The following is a 26,986-nucleotide window of genomic DNA, read 5'->3' on the forward strand; positions in this document are numbered from 1 at the left end:
GCCAGTGTAGGAGATCGCTCCCCACACCATGATGTTGGCCCTGTGTGCCTCGGTCGTATGCAGTCCTGATTGTGGCGCTCACCTGCACAGCGCCAAACACGCACACGACCATCATTGGCACCAAGGCAGAAGCGACTCTCATCGCCGAAGACGACACGTCTCCATTCGTCCCTCCATTCACGCCTGTCGCGACACCACTGGAGGCGGGCTGCACGATGTTGGGGCATGAGCGGAAGACGGCCTAATGGTGTGCGGGGCCGTAGCCCAGCTTCATGGAAACGGTTGCGAATGGTACTCGCCGATACCCCAAGAGCAACAGTGTCCCTAATTTGCTGGGAAGTGGCGGTGCGGTCCCCTACGGCACTGCGTAGGATCCTACGGTCTTGGCGTGCATCCGTGCGTTGCTGCGGTCCGGTCACAGGTCGACGGGCACATGCACTTTCCGCCGACCACTGGCGACAACATCGATGTACTGTGGAGACCTCACGCCCCACCCGGCCTCCCGCATGCCCACTATACGCCCTCGCTCAAAGTCCGTCAGCTGCACATACGGTTCACGTCCACGCTGTCACGGCATGCTACCAGTGTTAAAGACTGCGATGGAGCTTCGTATGCCACGGCAAACTGACTGACACTGACGGCGGCGGTGCACAAATGCTGCGCAGCTAGCGCCATTCGACGGCCAACACCGCGGTTCCTGGTGTGTCCGCTGTGCCGTGCGTGTGATCATTGCTTGTACAGCCCTCTCGCAGTGTCCGGAGCAAGTATGGTGCGTCTGACACACCGGTGTCAATGTGTTCTTTTTTCCATTTCCAGGAGTGTATATCATTAATGAACCTGAACCAGACCAGGGGTTGGGTGTTTTGGGAGGCTAAGGAGATTTCCTCTAGAAGACTCATAAACAGTTTGGTACAGGAGGCTGCCATGCATGCCCATTTCTGTGCCACAGATTTGTATGTATACCTTCCCTTCAAAGGAAAAGTAGCTGTTTGTCACTATATTTGGTAAGGTGTATACTGGATGAGGAAGAGGTTTTGGTGTTTGAAGGATGTTGTGAGAGGTAGTTTCTTATAGCAACAAGACCATGGGCATGAGTGATGTTGGTGGATAGGGAGGCGGCATTAACAGCAATGAGCAGGAATCCAGGAAGTAAAGGGATGGGGGTCAAGAGCACGTGAAGAAGGTGGTTAATGTCTTTGTTGTCGTAGGCTAGATTCCAGGCAATTGGTTGGAGATGTTGGTCAAGAGGAAGTACAACAGCCAGCTACAGTGGGGCATCATGGATTGCTGGGTTTGTGAATTTTGGGGAGCATGCAGAAGATCGGTGTGTGGAGTGTCACTGTGTGGAGGAAGATGGACTCAAGGGAGAGCTTCTGGGAGGGGCCTGTGGATTTCAGTAGATTATTTGTTCTTAAGGCGATTTGTTACAGTACTGTGAAAGGGCAGTTTGTAACATTTTTCTGGAGATACCTCTGAAGTTGGTAATATGCTATTTTAAACTATGGCAGTTAGGTGAAAATGTTGTTAGACTATCTTATTCTTGTGTACTAGGAAAAAAAATTGTTTTATGCATAGCTAATTTTCATGACAAATGACACAACCAGTCATCTACGGATGAAGAGAAGAACCTGTTCACTAATAAAGATACTGTGAGATACACCAATTATTAACATTAGCTCTGTGAAAAATAAAAGCATAAGTCAAAATAATAATTTTAGAACTACAATTTCTGACTTTACCTAGGGTTTGTGATCTACAGTCAAAACGTAGACACAGTTTTTAGTTTAAATCACTACTTGAAACAGCCTAATTATTTTATAATGTAACTACACTCTCATATGAACAACAGATATGCTTTTAATGTCTCTCTGTTTCAATTGCTACCTGAAAGATTGAGGAGGAATACATAGCTAGTCATACAATCAGTAACATTCCCACACTTACGGTGTTGCTTCTTCACTTTATCATGATATTCATCAGCAAAAAGCACTAACTTGGGAGCCCAATCCTGTAGTCAGAATTCTGAAGTACCTTTGATAACAAAGTGCTGCAGACAGGGGAACAATGCCTCACTTGCTAATTAGGAACTGTGTAAAGTATCCACATGTATTTGTTGTCAGCTTATTTTATTCTTGACTGTGATTGCAACATTATGATGATTAGAAGTATACTGTTTTTAGAATGATGTATCTGTGTTTCTTATTTTTAATACAATTCCATATTGATTTTATTATGGGAAGAAATGAAACAAAATACCTATGTATGGCATACCAATTAAAAAAATTAGTAATGAAGTACTGAGCCAGTAGTGAAGGATGAGAAATTTAAGGAAGAGATAAATAAGTTAAAACAGAGAAGAAAAGTCTTATTAGGGACACAGATGTGATGATCACAAAGGTAAAATATACAGCATAGGAAATGCAAGTTGTAAATTTACAAGCAGATTTCTGAGATAACAATTATCAGTGAGAAATACTTTGTGGTGTATGGTGGTTGGGGAAGTGTGTAAAGAAATTAAAAAAAATATTAAAAAAGTATCATCAAACATCAAATGATTACAAATGGCTACAAAGAAGACCATTGTCAGATTGTAGAAAGTGTATAAAAGAGTGATAGTAGTCAGTGTTGGTGATTGTTATTACTCCTATTATTATCAATATTATAGATATTATTGCCACAATAAAGACAAGAGAAGAATGAAATAAAATATGATAAAGCCTTGTCTGCAGCAATGAAAATACTCCCACTAAACAACCTGAACACCTCTACTTGGTTACTCAGCTTACTTAATTTAAAAATATTTTTTTGGATATGCTCACAGACTAACTACTTGTGTGGTAACAAATGCTTATAGAAAAGGTTTGTCATATGCTATGAAATAAGTACCAATTGTGAGACCAGAAGACGTGAAATTCCAGAAACCCGTTAGAATTAAAAGACACTGTAACACTGGCACATAGAGTTTGGAAAGTGTAAAAGCATGTCTGCATGTTTGTCAGTGCAAGTTTTGCTGCTCCAGATGTTTGTGCTGCAGGTGAGTTTGAACAAACAATACTGAAGTGTTTATGATAAGTAAGAAAATACCAAATCTTCTGATATATGACATGACTTGTACCTGAATTGTTGGTATGCCTTTCATCTTCAAAGAAGCCATGGTTATCAATTCCACCTAACAAATGAGAGAAACATATGGCATGCATAACATTAAATTGTTATCAATTCCACCTAACAAATGAGAGAAACATATTCCATGCATAACACAAAATTAAAACAAAACAAAATTGATGAGTGAAATTTAAAGAAAATACTGTACATTCAGGTAAGAAATAAATCTTCAGTCAAAAATTATTTAACTTCTTTATTAATACTCTTTAGCAACATTGGCTCTATCTAACCACTATATTTTTATACTGCATGGCCTGAGTACTAAATGAACAAAATAACCACAACAGAAACATCAAACAGTGCACTTGGACAATTCTGTTGTTGCACAGCATTATATGCTTCATTTCACTTCATTTTGCAACAAGTCATGTTCTGGTAGTTCAACATAAAAACAGTATTTTACTATTCTTCTGATTTATTTACTCTTGAATAAAAATTGATGTACAGGGGCCAGAAAATAATATACATTTGTGGATTAAATGAAAAAAAAGTGATTGTCTTATTTTGTGTTGATTAAATAGGTTTTGAAAACACCTAGAGTGTGCATAAAAAATGTAAATTTGTTACATTCAAAACTTCATCACAAAAATAGGACAGACTCCTGGTGTCAACATTTGCAAATAAAATTATTATGTACGAAACATATGTAGTTTCTTATGATGCAAACTCTTATCTCTCTCTCTCTCTCTCTCTCTCTCTCTCTCTCTCTCACACACACACACACACACACACACACACACACACACACACACACATATATATATATATATATATATATATATATATATATATATATATATATATTAAAAACAAAGATTCCAAGACTTACCAAGCGGGAAAGTGCCGGCAGACAGGCACAATGAACAAAACACACAAACACACACACAGAATTACTAGCTTTCACAACCAATGGTTGCTTCTTCAGGAAGGAGAGGGAAAGACGAAAGGATGTGGGTTTTAAGGGAGAGGGTAAGGAGTCATTCAATCCCGGGAGCGGAAAGACTTCCCTTAGGGGGGAAAAAAAGGACAGGTGTACACTCGCGCACACACACACACACACACGCACACATATCCATCCGCACATACACAGACACAAGCAGACATATTTAGGCAAAATATATCTGCTTGTGTCTTTCTGCTCCCGGGATTGGAATGACTCCTTACCCTCTCCCTTAAAACCCACATCCTTTCGTCTTTCTCTCTCCTTCCTGAAGAAGCAACCATCGGTTGCGAAAGCTAATAATTCTGTGTGTGTGTTTGTGTGTTTTGTTCATTGTGCCTGTCTGCCGGCGCTTTCCCGCTTGGTAAATCTTGGAATCTTTGTTTTTAATATATTTTTCCCATGTGGAAGTTTCTTCCATTTTATTTTATTTACATCATATATATATATATATAGTCAACAAACTCATCAAGTTCACTTGTTACTCATGACATTGGCAGCTGCTCAGGAGTGGGGTAGGCACAGTGTGATAATATATTATTTCATCTTCACAACATTTTGATCTTTGCACTTTCTGATCTCCCCCCCCCCAATGTGTTTACAAACATAATCTTTTGTTAGTTGAGCAGGTGCCTAGTAGAAATATTTTTATCTGCTACAATCATACTCAATTTATGAACTTATTTTGTGACTGATCAGTACAAGAAGTTATACTATTTAGCATGTGACATCCCTCTTTTTGGTGCTAAATGTGACTCTCAGATTTACAAGTACTGCTTTCAGCCAGTATCTGAAATTAAAAATAGTACTAATACACATATATGTCGTCAAAGATATCAGTGTCTTACCACTTCAAAAAAATTAAGCACATTTTTTGAAACTAGAGGTCAAGAAAAGAGCAAAGATGAAAACATTATGCTGATTATAAGCAAAATGGACCCAAGCTGAAACTCAGTGCGCAGTTGTGTTAGCAAATAAGAAATATTGTTCAAATTAGTTTTAAATATGCTATTAAAATTTATTTTACTTTCCAGCTTGCATTATAATCTTGTTTTTAAATTTTTAAATGCGACATCTGGGGGTATTTCCAAATCTTTGCCCATAATTGAGATTATCAGCTTTATGTGGAACTGAGATAACTTCACTTAAATAAGGTTATGTATGAAAAAAAAAGCATCACTTTTTACTATTTTGGCATGCCGATGTTCAGAAGTAACAATAAGAAATGTGAAAATAAACTTAGGCACTCTCATCTCAAAAGGTTGTAGGTACGAACACAGAAAACTTTAGGAAAATCAAATAACAATGGCTCAGGACCATGTTCGTCTAGCATTAAATGAAACAAATCTCTAATAAAATTAAACAAATATGACCTCAAAATTATTCCAGCTGGAACTACCCTGGTATATTCTAGGTCTGTCCAGCAGAAAGTGTGTGACACCTGTTAACTTCCATAGAACACCAATCTTCATCATGATAGCAATGTGACAAACAGCACTCAATTATCAATGAGTCTTACAAGCAGTATGAGCACAATCAGAACTTGCAGACTCACTACACCATGTCAGTGACTGGCTCCTGCCCTGATGCATCTAAAGGCTGTGAGTATGATACAAGGCACCAATGAGCTTATGAGTTGGTATGAAGGCTGAACTCACGGGATGCATGACTACCTTGCCATAATAAGAGAAAAATCTCTTTTTACTTACCATTCTGAAGTCTTGTCACATAGTGGCCCATAGGAACAGCAGCACTAGTATCTCTGATCCGTGTTTTCAAATTCTCCAAAACTTCCAAACAGTATTTAAAAGTGGGTCTACTTTCTGCACTGTAGCTAAATGTTTTCTGCATAAGGTCATGCCTAAAAACATAAATATAAGTTTTAAATTAGTTTACCAGCCACTGAAACAGACTAACATAAATTTGTAATAATGGAAAGATAGCTGGTCAAGGCCTTCTATAAGGAATAACATTGACTTTCACCGGAAGAGATTTAAAAAACCATAGGGAACTTAAAAAGGATAGTCAGAAGAATATCTGAACCCCAATTCTCCAAAATGTAAACCTACTGTCTCAACACTGTGCCCCCAGAAAAATGTAAAATAAAATCAATACAATGAATTCTCATTTATAAACTCCAGTGATGCATTATTTCTTATTCACACTGATAGAAATTAAACTCAAGAAACCAGCTGAGTGGCATCCATTCACCTTAATTAACATTTTACAGATCTCATCATGAGGGTGAAACAGACACATATATTTCAGATGAAAACTTCATTGAGGTTGATGGGCTTAACTCCAAAGAATACAGCACAGTTTTACACCAGAAAAATTAACTGTTGTCTCATGGTTATAAGAAGGAAATTCTATGAAAAATGTTGGCACAGTAACAAAAAATCACAGCCATTTTTAAAATGAAAACTAATGTTAATTACATGACAAAGATACACACAAAATATCTAAGGTACAGGAACACACAGAATATCATTCCTCCAGCAAGACAAATACAGATGGTGCTGAGAACTTATCATACATGTACTGTAGCTTCTGTTTATTTTCTAAGTGAAGGAAGTTATTACACATTCTTCATAGTTAGAAAACATGACAGTGCGTTTCATATTCATCAGTGCAGGTGTCCATGTGTAGGTCAAACTAATGGGGAGATCTGATGGAATGTGGTAGATAAAGATACTGAACACAGGTAGCATACAACATATACTAAAAGCCACATGGTTCAGCACAATTAACCAATACATTTTCAAATTTAAGCTGAATGATTTACCCTTAGCAAACTTTTCCATTAAAGAATAAATCAGATCTACAAAGTCATATTAGGTAATTGGAACTCTTTGAAATGGCTCAAAAAAGGACAAATTGTTTTATGTAAAATGCATTCATGAATGGGTACTTGATCAAGCCATCCTGCTTATGGTTTTATAGGTAAATGCCCAGGTGATTAATCTACTAGAAAATATACAACATTTTAGTGACTGATTACAATGATCCAACTCTTATCTCCACTTTTTATGAAAGTGGAACATTAACTGTGGAGATAATCAATCACATTAGCTTCATTTTCTCACTAACGGCAATGGTAATGAGAAGGCATAGGAAATACAACATGAACTCTACACTCCTCAATCAAATTATTAAAGCACTTTATAGTGGATTTCCACAGCCACATTCAAGTGGTTCAAATTCAACTCCCATATGCTGCATTAGAAGTCTGCTGAAATAGCCAATAAGCTGCTGAAAGAACACTGGACTCAAACTTGGCTCAACTTATCACCTGCAGGTGATAGCATTACAAAAGATCCTAGAATGTTTCCAGAGCTGTATCTGTTCCAGTTACGACAACTGGTGTTTGCATCTCCAAAATCCTACAATTTTCAAAGAATTTGTTAATTTTATTATATACAAGAGCTGTAACTGTTGAAATTAATGAACAACACAGCAGTCCCAAATTTTAAGATGACTCAAAGATGTCTCAAGCTGCAACTGAACCTCTCTTTTTACTTTCATGGCTCTGGGAATTCCATAGATGTCTGAAAAAAATCAAGAAAATATTAATTAATTTGTTATTCTCTTTTTCAATTGTTGTTGTTGTGGTCTTCTATACAAAGACTGGTTTGATGCACCTCTCCATGATAGTCTACCTTGCACTGGCCTCTTCATCCCTGCATAACTACTATAACCTACACCCAATGGAACTTGCTTTCTGTATTCAACCCTTGGTATACTTCTACAATTTCTGTCCCCCCCACTTCCTTCCACACTTAATATAATTACAAAACTGCAGAACCACATTTAAAATGCTTCTGTTCTCTTCTAGTCTGAAATGCTTACTCTACACTGTTCACTTCTGTACAAGGCTATGCTCCATACAAAAACCTTCAGAAAAGGTTTCCTACCACTTAAATTTTTATTTAATGTTAAGAAGTTTCTCCTTTTCAGAAACACTTTTCTTGCTATTGTCAGTCTGCATTTTATGTCTTATCTACACTGGTCATCATCAGATCTTTTGCTGCCAATGATCAAAGCTTGTTGAATGCTTTTAGTGTCTCATTTCCTAATATAATTTTATTAACATCACCTGATTTGATTGGATTACTTTCCCTTACACTTGTTTTACTTTTATGAAGAAAAAATTAATTAAAATTTGTGCCACTGCCAGCACTTGAACCTGTGTCTCCTGCTTACTAGGCAGATCTGCTAGCCATTACACCAACATAGCAGTGAAGCTAAAACAACTGCATGGACTATCATACTCCAGTGCCACCCCTAACACAAACTTTGATTCACACCTTTATCCCATTCTTCCCTTCTTAAGTTGTCAGTGTTGTCAAGGATCTCCAGTTTTGGAATAGCACCCAGCTTTGTACGTACTGGGGAAATTCTGCCTGTACCTCAGGTGTAGGTGATATTCATCTTATAGCCTCTGTTCAAGACACAACCCCTTCAAATCTCCATACATTTGTCTTCTGTGTTACTATCTGTTCTGTTCTGTAGGAATCAGCATGGGTTTCGAAAAAGACGGTTGTGTGAAACCCAGCTCGCGCTATTCGTCCACGAGACGCAGAGGGCCATAGACACAGGTTCACAGGTAGATGCCGTGTTTCTTGACTTCCGCAAGGTGTTTGATACTATTCCCCACAGTCGTTTAATGAACAAAGTAAGAGCATATGGACTATCAGACCAATTGTGTGATTGGATTGAAGAGTTCCTAGATAACAGAACGCAGCATGTCATTTTCAATGGAGAGAAGTCTTCCGAAGTAAGAGTGATTTCAGGTGTGCCACAGGGGAGTGTCATAGGACCGTTGCTGTTCACAATATACATAAATGACCTTGTGGATGACATCGGAAGTTCACTGAGGCTTTTTGCAGATGGTGCTGTGGTGTATCGAGAGGTTGTAACAATGGAAAATTGTACTGGAATACAGGAGGATCTGCAGCGAATTGACGCATGGTGCAGGGAATGGCAATTGAATCTCAATGTAGACAAGTGTAATGTGTTGCAAATACATAGAAAGATAGTTCCCTTATCATTTAGCTACTAAATACCAGGTCAGGAATGGAAGCAGTTAATTCCATAAATTATCTGGGAGTATGCATTAGGAGTGATTTAAAATGGAATGATCATATAAAGTTGATCATCGGTAAAGCAGATGCCAGACTGAGATTCATTGGAAGAATCCTAAGGAAATGCAATCCGAAAACAGGGAAGTAGGTTACAGTACGCTTGTTCGCCCACTGCTTGAATACTGCTCAGCAGTGTGTAATCCGTACCAGATAGGATTGATAGAAGAGATAGAGAAGATCCAACAGAGAGCAGCGCACTTGGTCACAGGATCATTTCATAATCGCAAAAGCGTTGTGGAGATGATAGATAAACTCCAGTGGAAGACTCTGCATGAGAGACGCTCAGTAGTTCGGTACGGGCTTTTGTTAAAGTTTCAAGAACATACCTTCACCAAAGAGTCAAGCAGTATATTGCTCCCTCCTACGTATATCTTGCGAAGAGACCATGAGGATAAAATGGCCTCATGTTTTCTTACAGTTCTCTGGAATCCAAAGTGATCTTCAGCACAGTCATCACAGTTTTTCCATTCTTTTGTAATCAGTTCATGTCAGTACTTTGCAACTATAACTCATTAAACTGATGGTGCAATAATATTCATAGCTGACAGCATCTACTCTCTTTGTGATATGAATTATTATATTCCTGTTGCATTTTGAGGATATTTTGTCTTTCTCATATGTCTTACAAACCAGCTATAATAGATCTCAATAATTCTGACAGGAAATCACAAATTCAGTCACATAACTGACACGATATTCCATAAGGACACAATTTCACTACAAACCGCTTGTGTGGTACAATGTCAAAAGCTTTCCGGAAATCCAGAAATACTGAATCTATCTGAAATCCCTTGTCAATAGCACTCAACACTCCATGTGAATAAAGAACTAGTTTTGTTTCACAGGAATGATGTTTTCTAAATCCATGTTGACTGTGTGTCAATAGACCATTTTCTTTGAGGTAATTCATAATGTATGAACACAATATATGTTCCAAAATGCTGCTGCATATCAATGTTAACGATATGGGCCTGTAATTTAGTGGATTACTCCTACTACATTTCTTGAATATTGGTGTGACCTGTGCAACTTTCCAGTCTTTAGCTACGGATCTTTCATCAAGCAAATGGTTGTATATGATTGTTAAGTATGGAGCTAATGCATCAGCATACTCTGAAAGGAACTTAACTGGTATACAGTCTGGACAAGAAGACCTGCTTTTATTAAGTGATTTAAGTTGCTTTACTACTCCGAGGATATTTACTTCTACGTTACTCATGTTGGCAGCTGTTATCAATTCGAATTCTGGTATATTTACTTCGTCTTCTTTTGTTAAGGCATTTTGGAAAGCTGTGTTCAGTAACTCTGCTTTGGCAGCACTGTCTTCAATAGTATCTCCATTGCTATCACACAGAGAAGGTTTCTTGCTGTTAACATACTTCACATACGACCAGAATCTCTTTGGATTTTCTGCCAGGTTTCAAGACAAAGTTTCATTGTGGAAACTGTTATAGGCATCTTGCATTGAAGTCCGCGCTAAATTTTGAGCTTCTGTAAAAGATTGCCAATCTTGAAGATTTTGCGTCTATTTAAATTTGGCATGTTTGTTTCATTGTTTTGGCAACAGTGTTATAACCCATTTTGTGTACCAAGGAGGATCAGCTCTGTCATTTGTTAATTTATTTGGTATAAATCTCTCAATTGCTCCCGATACTATTTCTCTGAATTTAAGCCATATCTGGTCTCCACCTATATTATTAATTTGGAATGAGTGGAAATTGTCTCTCAGCAAGTCAGCCAGCGAATTTTTATCTGATTTTTTGAGTAGGTATATTTTTTGCTTATTTTTCAAGGATTTGGGGATTACAATATTCAATTTCGCTACTCAACCCTGTGTTCACTAATCCCTGAATCGGTTTTGATGTTCGTTATTAATTCAGGATTATTTGATGCTAAGAGGCCAAGTGTGCTTTCACAACCGTTCACTATTTGCGTGGGCTCATGAACTTTCAGAGAATGTGTTTAGCACAATTTCGGATAATTTTTTTATGCGTACTTCCAGAATTAAACATGTATTTTTGCCAACATATCGAGGGTAAATTAAAGTCACTACCAACTGTTATCGTATGAGTCAGGTACATGTTCGAAATCAAACTCAAGTTGTCTTTGAACCTTTCAGCAACTGTATCATCTGAATTGGGAGGTCGGTAAAAGGATCAAATTATTATTTTATTCCAGTTGCCAACAATGACCTCTGCCCATTGCTCTATTTGTGCACAGAGGAAGACACTAGACAATAAGGTAAAAGAGAGACAATGGCAAATAAAACACAAAATAATTTGCAGCAAGAATTATGATTGTTCTAGTGGTAGCATGGAGCCAGCATGAATGAAACTAATATTTCATCAGAGTCAAATGACGCATGGAGTTAGTTATGTGAAATATCTTGGTGATGGAGATTCTAGTGCTTTCAGAGCTGTTGAAGAAAGCAAGCCTGATGGAAATTGATACAACACTGTATAGCTAGAGTGTGTGGGGCACATTCAGAAGAGGATGGGCAGGATACTCCTGAAACTGAAACGAGAACAAAAAGGTATTACACTCAAAGATAGTAAGCCACTGGGTGGGCCACAATGCCTGTCTTACAGAGAGATCTACAATTTGCAAATATATTATGGCAAAGCAATAAGACAAAACAATGGAGATTTTAAGGCAATGCAGAAGGCAGTGTGGGCAATATTTTGTCACAAGTTATCAACTGATGAGAAGCCAGTACATGAATTGTGTGATATATCTTGGTGCAAATATAAGCAGGCAAAAGGGGGAAAATTTTAGATAAAATCGAACTTGCATTTCAAAAAATCAACCAGATAATAAGCTTCAGAATGTACAACACAGTACAATTGTGAATTTGTCATTCCTTTAAGTTTACCCATTGAGATGTTATGAGTTAAAATACAAGAGCTGTGAGGAAACATACACAGAACAAACAGGAAGAAATTTCAAAACAAGATTCAGACAACATCTGAATATCACTTGCATAAAAATGTCTTCATTTATATCACACCTAAAAGAACAAAAACCCACAGGCAGTGATATAACACAAAGCCTGTCAATCCTACACATGACCAAAAAAAGGTAGCACGTTAAATACCTGGGAATAAATATAAATTTCCACATATCTGACAAAACATCCAAATGTTATTTTGAACAAACAGACTGATCTAAAAAACAAAAAAAGTCATCAAAAATTCTACCAATTTTCTCATAAATCTGTAGTGCTGAAATACACTCCTGGAAATTGAAATAAGAACACCGTGAATTCATTGTCCCAGGAAGGGGAAACTTTATTGACACATACCTGGGGTCAGATACATCACATGATCACACTGACAGAACCACAGGCACATAGACACAGGCAACAGTGCATGCACAATGTCGGCATTAGTACAGTGTATATCCACCTTTCACAGCAATGCAGGCTACTATTCTCCCATGGAGACAATTGTAGAGATGCTGGATGTAGTCCTGTGGAACGGCTTGCCATGCCATTTCCACCTGGCACCTCAGTTGGACCAGCGTTCGTGCTGGACATGCAGACCGCGTGAGTCCCAAACATGCTCAATGGGGGACAGATCCGGAGATCTTGCGGGCCAGGGTAGTTGACTTACACCTTCTAGAGCACGTTGGGTGGCACGGGATACATGCGGACGTGCATTGTCCTTTTGGAACAGCAAGTTCCCTTGCCAGTCTAGGAATGGTAGAACAATGGGTTCGATGACGGTTTGGATGTACCGTGCACTATTCAGTGTCCCCTCGACGATCACCAGAGGTGTACGGCCAGTGTAGGAGATTGCTCCCCACACCATGATGCCGGGTGTTGGCCCTATGTGCCTCGGTCGTATGCAGTCCTGATTGTGGCACTCACCTGCACGGCGCCAAACACGCATACGACCATCATTGGCACCAAGGCAGAAGCGACTCTCATCGCTGAAGACGACACGTCTCCATTCGTCCCTCCATTCACGCCTGTCGCGACACCACTGGAGGCGGGCTGCACGATGTTGGGACGTGAGCGGAAGACGGCTTAACGGTGTGCGGGACCGTAGCCCAGCTTCATGGAGATGGTTGCGAATGGTTCTCGCCGATACCCCAGGAGAAACAGTGTCCCTAATTTGCTGGGAAGTGGCAGTGCGGTCCCCTACGGCACTGCGTAGGATCCTACGGTCTTGGCGTGCATTCATGCGTCACTGCGGTCCGGTCCCAGGTCGACGGGCACGTGCACCTTCCGCCGACCACTGGCGACAACATCGATGTACTGTGGAGACCTCACGCCCCACGTGTTGAGCAATTCGGCGGTACGTCCACCCGGCCTCCCACATGCCCACTATATGCCCTCGCTCAAAGTCCGTCAGCTGCACATACGGTTCACGTCCACGCTGTCGCGGCATGCTACCAGTGTTAAAGACTGCGATGGAGCTCCGTATGCCACGGCAAACTGGCTGACACTGATGGCGGCGGTGCACAAATGCTGCACAGCTAGCGCCATTCGACGGCCAACACCGCGGTTCCTGGTGTGTCTGCTGTGCCGTGCGTGTGATCATTGCTTGTACAGCCCTCTCTCAGTGTCCGGAGCAAGTATGGTGGGTCTGACACACCGGTGTCAATGTGTTCTTTTTTCCATTTCCAGGAGTGTACATTCCTTTGTTCAGAAATTTTGTGATACACTTTAGAAATGAAATTATATAATGTATGACATAAACAACTCAATCAATGTCTTGGATCTTAAGCACATTTCCATTGACAAATTCACGTACATATATTACTAAATTAAAGTCTCCCACTGAAGGTTAGGCACAGGTATGGTTGTAAAGGATTTTGATATAGTTTACACTAATAGATATACTGATCAAAATGAAAGTTTGTGTACATAATTTATTACCACTACACTGTACAAGTCACCTAGCCATAGATATTTAGTGCTACCCACATGAAGCTGGGCAGGTAGCTAGTAATATCCTAATTTAATATGCTCTATTGAGGATAAGGGGAGAACTCCCTCTCTTCCTGATGTCCAAGTGACCTACCTTTCCTTTTCACCGTCCCTAACCTAACCTCTCTGCTTCCCAAGGAAGGACCTCTTAGTGCCTCAAACTACGATACCCTCTCTTCCTGATGTCCAAGTGACCTACCTTTCCTTTTCACCGTCCCTAACCTAACCTCTCTGCTTCCCAAGGAAGGACCTCTTAGTGCCTCAAACTACGATAGTGTATGTACATTTATAAGTGTTATTCTTTAAGAAGTTGATTAAATACTAAGCAGACAGTAGCACAAAAACAGTAGTTATTTAATATGGCAAAGGAAGCAATAGCTCTGGCTGTAATCCTCTGCTGGGTGCTGCCTACTGTTCTCAATTTCTAGAATTATTTCAAAAGAAACAATTGCAAATGTAAGAGCTGCTGTTGTGAATTGCATTACTGTAATTTTGTGTGTGAACTCAGATTTTGCAGTTTTCTGTAATTCTGCTACAAATATGTCATGTTTTCTAAGTGAGCAAGGCATTTTGGAAGCTCAAGAGGAAGAATTCAATGATTCTGGATCAGAGGGAGAAATATCTGAGTGGAAATAGTCTGAAAGATTCATGTTCAGGTAAACTGCAGTCTGCTACAACTTTTCATCACTAATATGATACACACTGCTGCTGAACTTACATTTTAGCTTTGTTTCATTTGTTTTAATCTCTTCATTTTTTACAGAGAAATCTCATGAGAAAGTAGAATCTAACACAGATTTCTAAGATTTGTTTGGAGAGGATGAAACAATTTACTGGCAAAACAAGCATGAAATAAACAAACTAGTATCACCTTGATTGCTACATTCCTCTCTGCATGCAAGAATACTTGAGACATTTCCATACAAAAGAGAATTCTATTCATAATTGTTCAGTAACTCAGTTTGCACTTTTTTGTAACGATTTGGGTTGATACGGGAGGAAGAGACCAAACAGTGAGGTCATTAGTATCATTGGATTAGGGAAGGATGGGAGAGGAAGCCGGCCATGCCCTTTCTAAGGAACCATCCCGGCATTTGCCTGAAGTGACTTAGGGAAATCACGGAAAACCTAAATCAGGATGGCAGGATGTGGGATTGAACTGTTGTCCTCCAGAATGCGAGTCCAGTGGGCTAACCACTGCGCCACCTTGCTCGGTTTTGTAAGGATTATTATACTCATGATTATACTGATTATTTTAAAATTTGTAATCTATCAAAGAACTAAAGTAAATATGAAAAATAAACCTTGGAGCCTGGTCTTTTTTAATACTGGTATGTATTACCCTTTACGATATATCAAAAATATGTGTGCCAGAAACACTTTAAATAATGGCATAAATAACTGGTTTTCTAGGCCGAAAATTCTTCTAAGTGCCTCAAATTCAAAGAGTAAAACAGTCTACTTTTTGTTCATGTATACCTTGAGTCACTTTCATTGAGAAGAACAAGAGAAGTCATATCAAGAGAAATGTTTACAATACACATCATGACTCAGATTTGAACATGGATCTCCTACTTAGAATGAATAGTCTCCTTAACCAGTTACACCATTTAAGCACAACTTCACATGCTGGAGGCAAATATGGTGGCTTAGTTGGTAACTGAGACAGCTCTTTATAAGGTGAAGCTGTAGGTTTTTATCATGGCCTGACACAATTTTATATTTCTCACAGCATGCTTATTGTATTGTAGAGTTCACACTTCTGAATGTATTTTACTAACATCAGTTTATGTCACTGCTTTCCCATAATTTCTTCCCCATTGATTCTATTAATTTAATTTAAGTAAATGTGAATCAGTAAATAAATGTGTCTCACTGTGACTAAATTAGAAATCTTTAGAGCTGTCAGTAGCCTTGGGACTGGTATAATCAAACAAATTAATTTCCTATACTGATGGAATAAAGCATTGCCTTCAGAGAGGAATGCACATGAGATATAACTGATTAAAAATTAAATAATATTTGTGGCAAAAAACTTACATTACTGAAAAAAAACTTGTTCTGTGACTAATTTTGAGTGATACACTAATAATACAATAACACTGTCAGATTCCTGGTCCTGGGCAACAGGAGGAAAAAAGACTGAATAAGATGTAATAAAGACTTTTGTTCTTGGCTTACATAAATTTGGATATTGGATGTTGGATAATGAAGGACTGTTCAAAAATTGTAGTATTTGCCACTGGCACAAGTATACAGATAGAAATCCAAACATATCCATAATATGCAGAGCCAGGAGAATAGTTTACAACTGGTTAATGACAATATTACAAATACTGACATTATGCAATTCCAAACAAATAAAAATTACGTACAGCTAACACAGGTTGAGATCAAGGAGCATACTGGATGTTCTTAGGCATCCAAATGGATATTTAACTGAGGTAGCACCAGAATGTGCATGAGTAACTAAAAAAACTTGGTCCTACCTGATTTGCATTTAGAATTCTCTTTCATTATATTAACTATTAGAGGCACTTGCTAGCATACTTTGCTAGCAAGGCAGCTAAGACTGAAAAACTATTTATTCTAGAGAAGCATACAATGAGAATATTGTGTATAGTTGACAGCCAAATATTTTGCATAAGGATCTGGAGATTCTCACACTTACATATCAATATATTTACTCCCTAATGCTATTTGCTATTTAGTATAAACTATGCTATAATACTAGAAGTAAAAATAATTTCTATATAGGTTTTGTATCTCTGTCTAGTGTTTAGAATGATGTTTTGTATTTTTGTGCAAGAATATATGTTGCTGGTAGACATCATGCAGGAAACTGAATATCATCAGATATTCAAAAACAATGTCACAGAATACCTTATTAGTCCTACTTTGATGTATCAGGATACTTAGACTCTGGGGTGTAAAGTTCACATATCTCTAATGCTTATATTGAACAGATTTTGACTTGGCCTGTATAGGGACAGCTGATAGTGTTCTCAACAAAGTTAGTTAATTGCTTCAGTTGAAGTTTTAGATCAATAGAGAATCTGAGTATTGTCAAAGGGGTGCACTGGCTTTTTCCTTCAAAGTACTGTAGCTGTTTTTCTCCCTATATAAAGTAACCTGAAAGTACTTATCATGATTACCAATGTATGTAGATTAGCACTAGTCACAATTTGCTGTTAACACACTCCATACAAGTTTCCTGCAATGACTACATCTTCGTATTAATGTATAATTTCACTTGTTCTATGCCACTAAAGGCTGCAGTCCATGATGGGATTCACAGAAGACAATGGATGAGTGAATGAGAGTGAGTAAATGATCATCAAAATATAATGTCGCAGCTGTGCTCTTGCATCATGATGCAGGAAGTTTGGAGAACGTTATTGTGCATGCATCAATGGCCGAGGATATGCAGATCAGTTTTTCACCAACTGTAAAGGAGGTTCTAATGATAGGAAAAACGAGCATGAAATTCCAGTTTGTTACTGATCAAAATAAAATGTTGACCCTTTTCAGTCCCAGAACACATCTGACAGAATATGGCTCAAAGATTGCATTGCTATGTATAGTCCTCAAGTATACATAATTATGGGATCCATTTCATGCCAGCCTTCCGTAATTTTAATGGTGATGCCCTTCCTAACTTCCTTATGGGCTCCCATCTCTATTTTGGCTTCCAGAAAGTGGTCCATTTTCAGATCACAACCAGCCAATCACTGAAGTACATGCAGCTTGATTGTGTATAGCCTTTTTACATGGCATTGTGTTCTGTTGTGGTCAACACATTATCAAAGTTTCTTTTCTTCATCTGGATTGGCCCCAACATAGCAAAAGCCATGAAACTGGCCTGACCATCAATATGCTACAGTTTACGTCACATCAGTTCACTGACATTTGAACACAAAACTGCATAAACCACATGATGATAGCCCTTTGGTAAAGTTCAGAAGATGGAGTGGACTTTCAAGGTGCATGTGCTAAATGCATACAAAAGGTCACCAACAGAGCCTGCTGCTCTTTTATGAGTGCATGTAGTGTTATGCTGGCAGTTTTACAGATGTGCTCCATAGGTGACCTAACTGCAACATACACTACCTACTATAGCTAGTTACCTCAGGACCTCTGCAAACTCGACCACATATCGATCACCCCCATTGACATATCCTGGGGTTGCACATTTGGGCATGAACCAGCATGGTTGCCTGCAACCATGGGAACTTGAACAGCTCTCTGCTGAGGATGGCCAACTGTCCCATCACCTGAATTGACTTTGCCTCATGATGCTACTTCTGTAACCACCACCACTGGCCACTGACCACTGTAAGATGGCTAACGTATTGGTTGTACCTTCATCACCATTACCATCACTCTGCATCTTCAGGCCTCTACCAGTGTTAATAAACCCACCATTCTCACTCTAGATCACAGGATTCCCATGGACCTGGACTCTTTCTGGATACTAGAGTCAATCTTCTGAGCTCTGCTTCACTGCTGGCTACTGCAGAAGGCTCTATGCTGTTGATGCCTGCAACTAATGTATAGTAATTGATGCTCCCTCTGCTGAATGTTGGAATGGAGGAAGAGACATATCCAAATCTGGGAAGATTTTTCTCACAACTGAGTGGGATGCCTTTAGCCATTTTTTACACTTTTGTAATATATGGCACAAATCCAGGTGTCTCCATCTGTATGTATCCCTCTTTGGGAGGGGGGATGAATATGGCATAATGGTCCTATACCAGAGATGAAGCAATAGTGCCTTGAGAGATAATAAATGCATGCTAGACATAGGAAGCACCTTAGTTTCACAATTAACACAAAGCAATCCCCAACACACTACTGATGTGTCATATGCAAACATACCATTGACAAACCCAGTGGGATAAAGAAGTGACAGCAGTGCATGCACTCCTGTGTTGTTTGTGCGCCACAGAGACCACACATGAAATGACTATTTTGTGAAAAAATAATACTACATAACAACTCACAATTCATCAGGACAGCTGTTAGGTCTTCCAAGTCGTCCACCATTTCTCACATAATGTAGCACTTCCAGGTTTGTTCTTGCTGGATATGGCTGTTGACCAAAAGTCATTATTTCCCATGTCAGTACACCAAAAGACCAGACATCAGACTGAGTCGTGAACACACCATCCACTAGAGACTCTGGTGCCATCCACCTGAAATTTATAATTTAAGAAGATGCTCTTATATACATCATGTCAAGCACTAAATGGTAGTTGACTACTTTATGTTTGCATCAGAAGAGCGCAATGGAAATTCTGAAATGTAATGGACACCGTTAATACAAAAATATTTTTATTTTGTTCCTTTTAAGAAATGGTAACATACACCTGCATACAGTGTTGGTATTTTAATTCTAAAGTGTGATATTTGTAGGGCTGTGAAAAATTAACATCAGAAATCCTAATTGTATGCTGATATAGTGTGATTTGTTTCAGTGCAATAGCCAACCCTATTATATGAATGTTCTTGTGTAAACAATTGGTAATCTAGTTAAAATCTATATAAAATGATCTCAACACAGGTGCAAAGATGCCACATTTGACTCATATAAAGCTCTATTTAAGATATCTGGCATTCTTTCTTTATCATGTCTCTACATTGTTGGAACCCTCATATTCTTTAAAATAAATGCAACAGGTCAGGGCAGTAGATTGCAAATAAATAAATAAATAAATAAATAAAAATAAAACAAAATACAATAAAAAGAAGAAAAAAGAAACTATAATATTTGTGATCACGTTCTTACAGTGATACTGGATTTGTCATTATAATACAACTCAAATAAATAGTCAAAATTGTACATACAAAATATTTAATTATGCTTTAAGAAGATGGAGTGGTGGTTAGCTGTGGACTTCATGAAGGAACCAAGCCATTTTCCTGAAATGAGTTATGAGAATCATGGAATAACTAAATCAGGATGGCCAGACATCCTCCTGAATATGAGCCCAATGTCTGAACAACTGCACTGAGCTTTGTACACTGTTCTTCAACATCCTGTACAAGTTCTGTAAAATAACACAGTCTTACTCTTCATTGCTGTAAAAGTGTCAGATCTTTGCTTGGAAAGTTGGAGCAAAATCAAATCACTCATGCATGGTTGGAACTGAAAGAATGCCACAATCTCAACTATTCTAGATTGTTGCCTTCAGTATGGATGAAACAAATGTTAAATTTCTCTATATATACCTTTTACACCCAGGTACAATGATAAAATAAGATAAATGGAGGAACAAATATACCAACGTCTTGCATTTACTGACAGAAAATACCACATGGATGGTAAACGACTGCACCCATTAGACATTAACTTGTCAACAGAAATAGACCAAGCATCTGTATAAAGCATATTTACGATATCCACTGACACTCCATTTGTCTGTTCTAGATCTTATTTTAGTGCTTCATTCAGTTTTGCACAAGTCACCAGCAAATTTTAGAAATGATTATTATTTGCATATGTTTACTTTTGTGAAGTGATTCATGGAGAGTTTACTTCACGTTTAATCACAGTTTTCCTACGAATTCTACAATCTGATACTAATAAAAAAATTACTGACATCAAAAACATACAATATTGTGGAAATTATCACAAATATGAAGAAAATATTCTCTGTAGTCATATATTCACCATCCTATTACTAAAGCATTGAATCCACGAACACCTATTTGATGACAGAAAGTAGTTTGAAATTGTCAAACAAAATGTGAGTGGCATAACATAACAATACAACCAAATACTTAAATAATATTAATAACTTAGTTCATATTTTACTTGGTCAGATTAAATAATAATAAAAAGGGCACTTGAAAAGATTAAAAGCTTTCATTTATGTGTTTTGTTACTTACCGAACAGGCAACAGACCTTCACCCTCTTTCCGATAATAATCATTCTTGTATATATCTCTTGCAAGACCAAAATCACCAATTTTTACAATTCTTGTCTGAGGATCATTAGATGATACAAGGCAGTTGCGGCAAGCAAGATCTCGATGAACAAAATGCATCTCTTCTAAATATCTGCATCCCTTTGCCACGTCAACACACATGGCAATCAGGTCAAACAATGTAAGAGCATTGCTGGAATGCTAAAATAAAGATATTTGTAAGCACTTTTTGGGAATGTCCATTTAAGCATCACATGTGCAAAATTAAATTGGAAGTTGACAAAGTTATACAAAAATCCACAATAATATGAACAGAAATTAGTTTTCAGTGCATGTGATACATCACCAGCTTTACAGGTATCTTTATGCAATATGCTGTGCAGTGAAGGTGGCCACAAGAGTGTGACTCACATAACAAGGAGAGAGATTAAGGAAGGGCCACATGAATTCAACACACTGCTACAGCAGCATTATGTTGTAAACAATGGATGGAGCAGCAGCAAAATGTTTTTACTTTTGGCCCACTTTCAGGGCACCATTCTAGAAAACTAGCCTTGGCAGTGGATATGGTTGGCGAGTTTCCTAATGAGAATAACACTTATTTTATGGTTCCGTATCTCAAAAAATGGTACCAACACAGAATCATGTTGTCTGTCAGTCTATATGTCTGTTAAGATCCCTTTTCTCAGGCACAAAGAGATGTATCAAATTGAAATTTATGCTACATACTAAGGTTTACAGTTCCTTGGTGAAAAATTTAAGCATTTATGTCAGTGTAATCAAAATATGTCACATACTTCAATTGCCACAAATTCATTCATCAAAACCTACAGGATACTTTCCATTGATGCACAAGTAAAGGAAAAAAATTGTAACTATATAACATAAGAAAGATTTTTTTTTTTTTTTTTTTTAAATCTGTCTGTCTGTCCATCTGTTAAGACCCCTTTTTCTCATGAATACGTAGAGGTATCAAACTGAAATTTGTGTCAAATACTAAGGTCTGTGGTCCCTTGACAGTGTAAATAATTTAAGATTCTAAGCCAATGCAATCAAAAGATATGGCTATATGTGTCACCTATTTTGATACTCGCAAGTTCACCCACCAAAACCTACAAATGAACTATCTGTATACATGTCAATTCTGGTGGTACAGCTGTAAAGTGTGCACCTTGAAACTGAGAGGTGGCAGGACTGAATCATGGTCAGACCATAGATTTTTCAATCTTCATTTTAACCTTGATTTTGCCTCTCAATGATCTGAGGAGTTGCCAGAATCAATACGTGGTTCAGACTCCATGTTAAACTGTATGGCCCATTTCCCGGGTTGGTTAACTGGGGTAGGTTAAGGATACACAAGTTGTCAAAGTGGTGTCCAATAGAAAGACTTGCATCAGGTCACTGAGCTGCATGAAATAATTATTAATATTACTATTTATATCCATAATTAAGCTTATAGGGAATACAAAGGGTGTGAGTACTGCTAGTACTTTTCGAGCTTGCTTGTACATCAGTTCAGCATGCAAATAATTATAAAGATGGTCACCAGTAAGCTGTGGTTCAGCATTAGGTGCGATCCTATGACTTTTGAAGTAAAAATATGGGAGAACTAACACTGAAAAAAAATCAAGCTGTGGGAGGAAACTTTAACAGTTTAAGTTACTCATGAATCTGAATGATGGTGTCACCAGTGACTATCAGACTACTAAGAGAGGGTAGCCTTGGGACTCCAGAAATTATATGTGTAGTTATTTCACTGAAATGATAAGCATATGGTAAAGTCATTCTGGTTTCCAGTGCAGTACTTCTGATCCTTCATTGACAATAATCATGAGGGTTGTGTGGTTTATCACTTGCTAAGACATGATACACATGTCTCATATGATGCTGTTGATAAAATTTAGATTGACTTGCTGATGAGGTAAACACTTATGAGTTTGACATTAGTTAGCTGTTACGTGAGGAAGTGCTAATTATTAGAAAGTGATGTCATTATATGAGGAATAGTCATAAAGCCTTAGAAACATAAAGTTACATGTTTAAATTATGGTTTGTCGGCTGGTGCACACTGAAATCTCTGAGACATTGTACCATAGTAAGACTCCAGAGGAGCAAAACAAAATGGAACAGCTCAATGATAAAGAAGAATCCCATATGGTAATTTGTTTTCCACATTTAATGGAACAATGCTGCAACAATCAGTGTTGAGATTGTGGCAGTGTATGGCAACAATGCATTCTAGAACACAGTAGCTATGTGGTACAGATGTTTCCCACAAGGTCAAACAAATCTGAATGATGGAGGAGGAAGCAGCAGACCACCTCTCTGTGAGAAACCAGGAATTTTATGAGGTGCAGAGGCCTCAGTACTTGAAGAAAGGCCTATCACAATCAAGGCGATAGTGGGAGAAGTTAAAATTGGTCATGGTTCAATTTCAAACAATATCGTGCATGATATTTTGGACAAGACTCTCTCCACTCACTGGATTCTGTGGCTGCTCACATCCATTCGAATAGTCCACTAAACTGTTTCTTTGGGTTTTCAAGGTTGACTTGATACCCCATATTCTCGTAACATGGTATCCTGTGACTTATTCCTGCTTCCTCAGATGAAGAAACCATGGTATGGCAAGTGTTTCCAGAATGGCTATGAGATGCTCTTCTAGGTGAAGCATTTCTTGAGTAGCCAAAATGCAGACTTCTACAATGAAGGTCCCCACCAAATTGTCCATAGTTGGGAAAAAAGTGTCACATTGAAAGGTGAAGATATAGAGAAGTCCTAACACCATAACAAACTTATATGGTTGCATCTAGATTTCTCACGAGATGATAATTAAAAATTTATAACTATCCCTCGCATGTGAGGTATATTAGTACAGATGGAGCTCGACGAGCAGTAACAAATGAGGTATGATGAGAAAGAGGAAAAGAGACAGTTTTTAGGCAATCCAGGAGGTTTGTCTTACATTAAGGTATAGTTGTATAACTAAAGTTACTACACTACTGGTCATTAAAATTGCTACACCCTGAAGATGACGTCCTACAGACACAAAATTTAGCTAACAGGAATAAGATGCTGTGATATGCAAATGATTAGCTTTTCAGGGCATTCACACAAGGTTGGCGCCGGTGGCAACACCTACAACGTGCTGACATGAGGAAAGTTTCCAACCAATTTCTCATACACAAACAGCAGTTGACCGGCGTTGCCTGGTGAAACATTGTGATGCTCGTGTAGGGAGGAGAAATGTGTACCATCATGTTTCTGACTTTGATAAAGGTCGGATTGGAGCCTAAGGTTTATCGTATTGTGACATTGCTGCTTGCTTTGGTCGAGATCCAATGACTTAGCAGAATATGGAATTGGTGGGTTCAGGAGGGTAATACGGAATGCCGTGCTGGATCCCAACAGCCTTGTATCACTAGTAGTCGAGATGACAGGCATCTTATCCGCATGGCTGTAACAGATCGTGCAGCCATGTCTTGATCCCTGAGTCAACAGATGGGGACATTTGCAAGCCAACAACAATCTGCATGAACAGTTTGACGACGATTGCAGCAGCAGGGACTATCCCCTTGGAGACCATGGCTGCGGTTACCCTTGACACTGCATAACAGACAGGAGCGCCTGCGATGGTGTACTCAACGATGAACCTGGGTACACGTATGGCAAAACATCATTTTTTCAGATGAATCCAGGTTCTGTTTACAGTATCATGATGATCACATCCGTGATTGGTGACATCATGGTGAATGCACATTGTAAGCATGTATTCGTCATCACCATACTGGCGTATCACCCAGCGTGATGGTATGGGGTGCCATTGGTTACAAGTCTCGGTCACCTCTTGTTCACATTGACGGCACTTTGAACAGTGGATGTTACATTTCAGATGTGTGACAACCCGTGACTCTACTCTTCATTCGATCCCTGTGAAACTCTACATGTCAGCAGGATAATGCACGACCACATGTTGCATGTCCTGTACGGTCCTTTCTGGATACAGAAAATGTTCGACTGCTGCCCTGGCCAGCTCATTCTCCAGATCTCTCACTAATTGGAAATGTCTGGTCAATGGTGGCCGAGCAATTGGCTCGTCACAATATGCCAGTCACTACTCTTGATGAACTGTGGTATCGTGTTGAAGCTGCATGGGCAGCTGTACCTGAAACGCTATCCAAGCTCTGTTCGACTCAATGCCCAGGCATATCAAGGCCGTTATTACAGCCAGAGGTGGTTGCTCTGGGTACTGATTTCTCAGAATCTATGCACCTGAACTGGGTGAAAATGTAATCACATGTCAGTTCTAGTATAATATATTTGTCCAATGAAAACCTGTTCATCATCTGCATTTCTTCTTGGTGTAGCAATTTTAATGGCCAGTAGTCTAGGAGAAGATGTGAAAATCTGAGTAAGTATGAGCTTTATTGGCAACACATGCTTGGTTGTCACAAATCCTTGGCCTCTAAAGATATATACTCTAATTTTTCATGACATTTCCTTTTTTCTGACATATTTCCATTACTTTCCCACCTCCACACTTCTTACTAGGCTTTGTTTGCCTAGTAGTTTTCTTACTTATTATTCTTTTCATTTTTGGCTTCTTCTAGTGCCTGCTCCATTACAATTTTTATTTCTCCTTATGCGTGCCTGCTTTTCTTCATCTGCCTCTGAATTGCACTTCCAAATTTTTGCTTTCCTTATCACTTAAATATTTACTGACTACTCTGAAACAGTGTCTTTATTTAACAGTTCTGTTACTTGATCTCTCCTGCTCTTTGATATCTACTGGTTTTGTGTAGCTGTGACTCTCTCAATCTAAAGTTGACAGAGACATTTTCTAACCATTACCAGTAAGTTGATAGAGACATTTTAAATCATTGTCAGTACCTGTTTCTTCTCTCTTGTACATTTTTTAATGGACGTATGTGATGAGATATAAATCAGTTTAATGTGAATTTCACCTCTGAGATCACACTGTGTTTAAGAAAAATCAAGCTACACCTTGGCTGAGTTCCACAGTAAACTGTAGGTGCTTCTACACTTGGAAGTTGGTTCATGGGCCAGCAAGAGACAAGAGCATATCATTTGCAACAGGCCTATGCTTATTATGGTACAATGCCAATCAAACCAACTTTCATGATGATGATGCCATAACTTTGTATGTGTTAACAATTGTGAAAATTTCAACATAAAGACTAAAATGAACATTATAGTAGACACACATTATTATAAAAACATTATGAGGATTACAGAACTGTGCATGATCTCGTTTTAAGTTTTCATTTATGTAAGGTCTAAAATCTTATAAAGTACATTCATAAGCTACACACATCATGGAATGGAATAAAAAAGAATCTGGATATGTTCCTCAGAAATGTCCACACAATTTGTATGCGAGCCCACAAGGCATCAGTAAGGATCACTGTAGGATTGTTGCTGACAAACTAGGTCCTTGTAAACTTCAGTGAGTGATGTGACATGCAAATGTGGAGGTCATGGATGCAGTGGTACTCAATATTCATCAGAGAACATTTCAACATTTTATTGGGTATTTTCCTGCAAAAATTTAACTAGTTGAGTTTACTGAAAGAGGAGCAGTGTCTCGAGTTTTGAAATCTCTCTGATATAGTGGCTGCTGCAGAAATTGTTCTCAATGCATAGAAATCAAGGGCGCATGTTGAATTCAGTGGCAAACATGCATCACACTTGGTGGCTGTTATGCTACTCAACAATGAAACCAGCCTCTCTGTGGTCAGCATGATAGTAGACAATCACTGTAGGACAAGTTGAAGTAGGCCAATCCAAAATTATTAGATTTTTACCCTCAGTATGGACCAGTTGCATTCAAATACCCATAGAGTATGATATGCT

At 38.5% G+C, this 26,986-nt stretch overlaps 1 protein-coding gene across 3 annotated transcripts in view; it reads right to left on the reverse strand.

The window, feature by feature from the left end:
- Nucleotides 1–26,986, reverse strand: part of LOC126297651 (proto-oncogene tyrosine-protein kinase ROS) — a 514,014-nt gene that overhangs the window by 18,355 nt on the left and 468,673 nt on the right. For 2 of the 3 annotated variants that reach the window (XM_049988732.1, XM_049988734.1), the window contains exons 34-37: nucleotides 21,075–21,313; nucleotides 19,186–19,377; nucleotides 5,815–5,966; nucleotides 3,116–3,169 (exon numbers count right to left, since the gene is read on the reverse strand). In XM_049988732.1, coding sequence (XP_049844689.1) covers nucleotides 3,116–3,169; nucleotides 5,815–5,966; nucleotides 19,186–19,377; nucleotides 21,075–21,313 — 637 coding nt within the window. The remainder of the gene's footprint in view (nucleotides 1–3,115; nucleotides 3,170–5,814; nucleotides 5,967–19,185; nucleotides 19,378–21,074; nucleotides 21,314–26,986) is intronic. The other variant, XM_049988733.1, reaches the window with a different exon arrangement.

Source organism: Schistocerca gregaria, chromosome X (assembly GCF_023897955.1).
Source record: "Schistocerca gregaria isolate iqSchGreg1 chromosome X, iqSchGreg1.2, whole genome shotgun sequence".
In the NCBI taxonomy this organism is placed as follows: domain Eukaryota; kingdom Metazoa; phylum Arthropoda; class Insecta; order Orthoptera; family Acrididae; genus Schistocerca; species Schistocerca gregaria.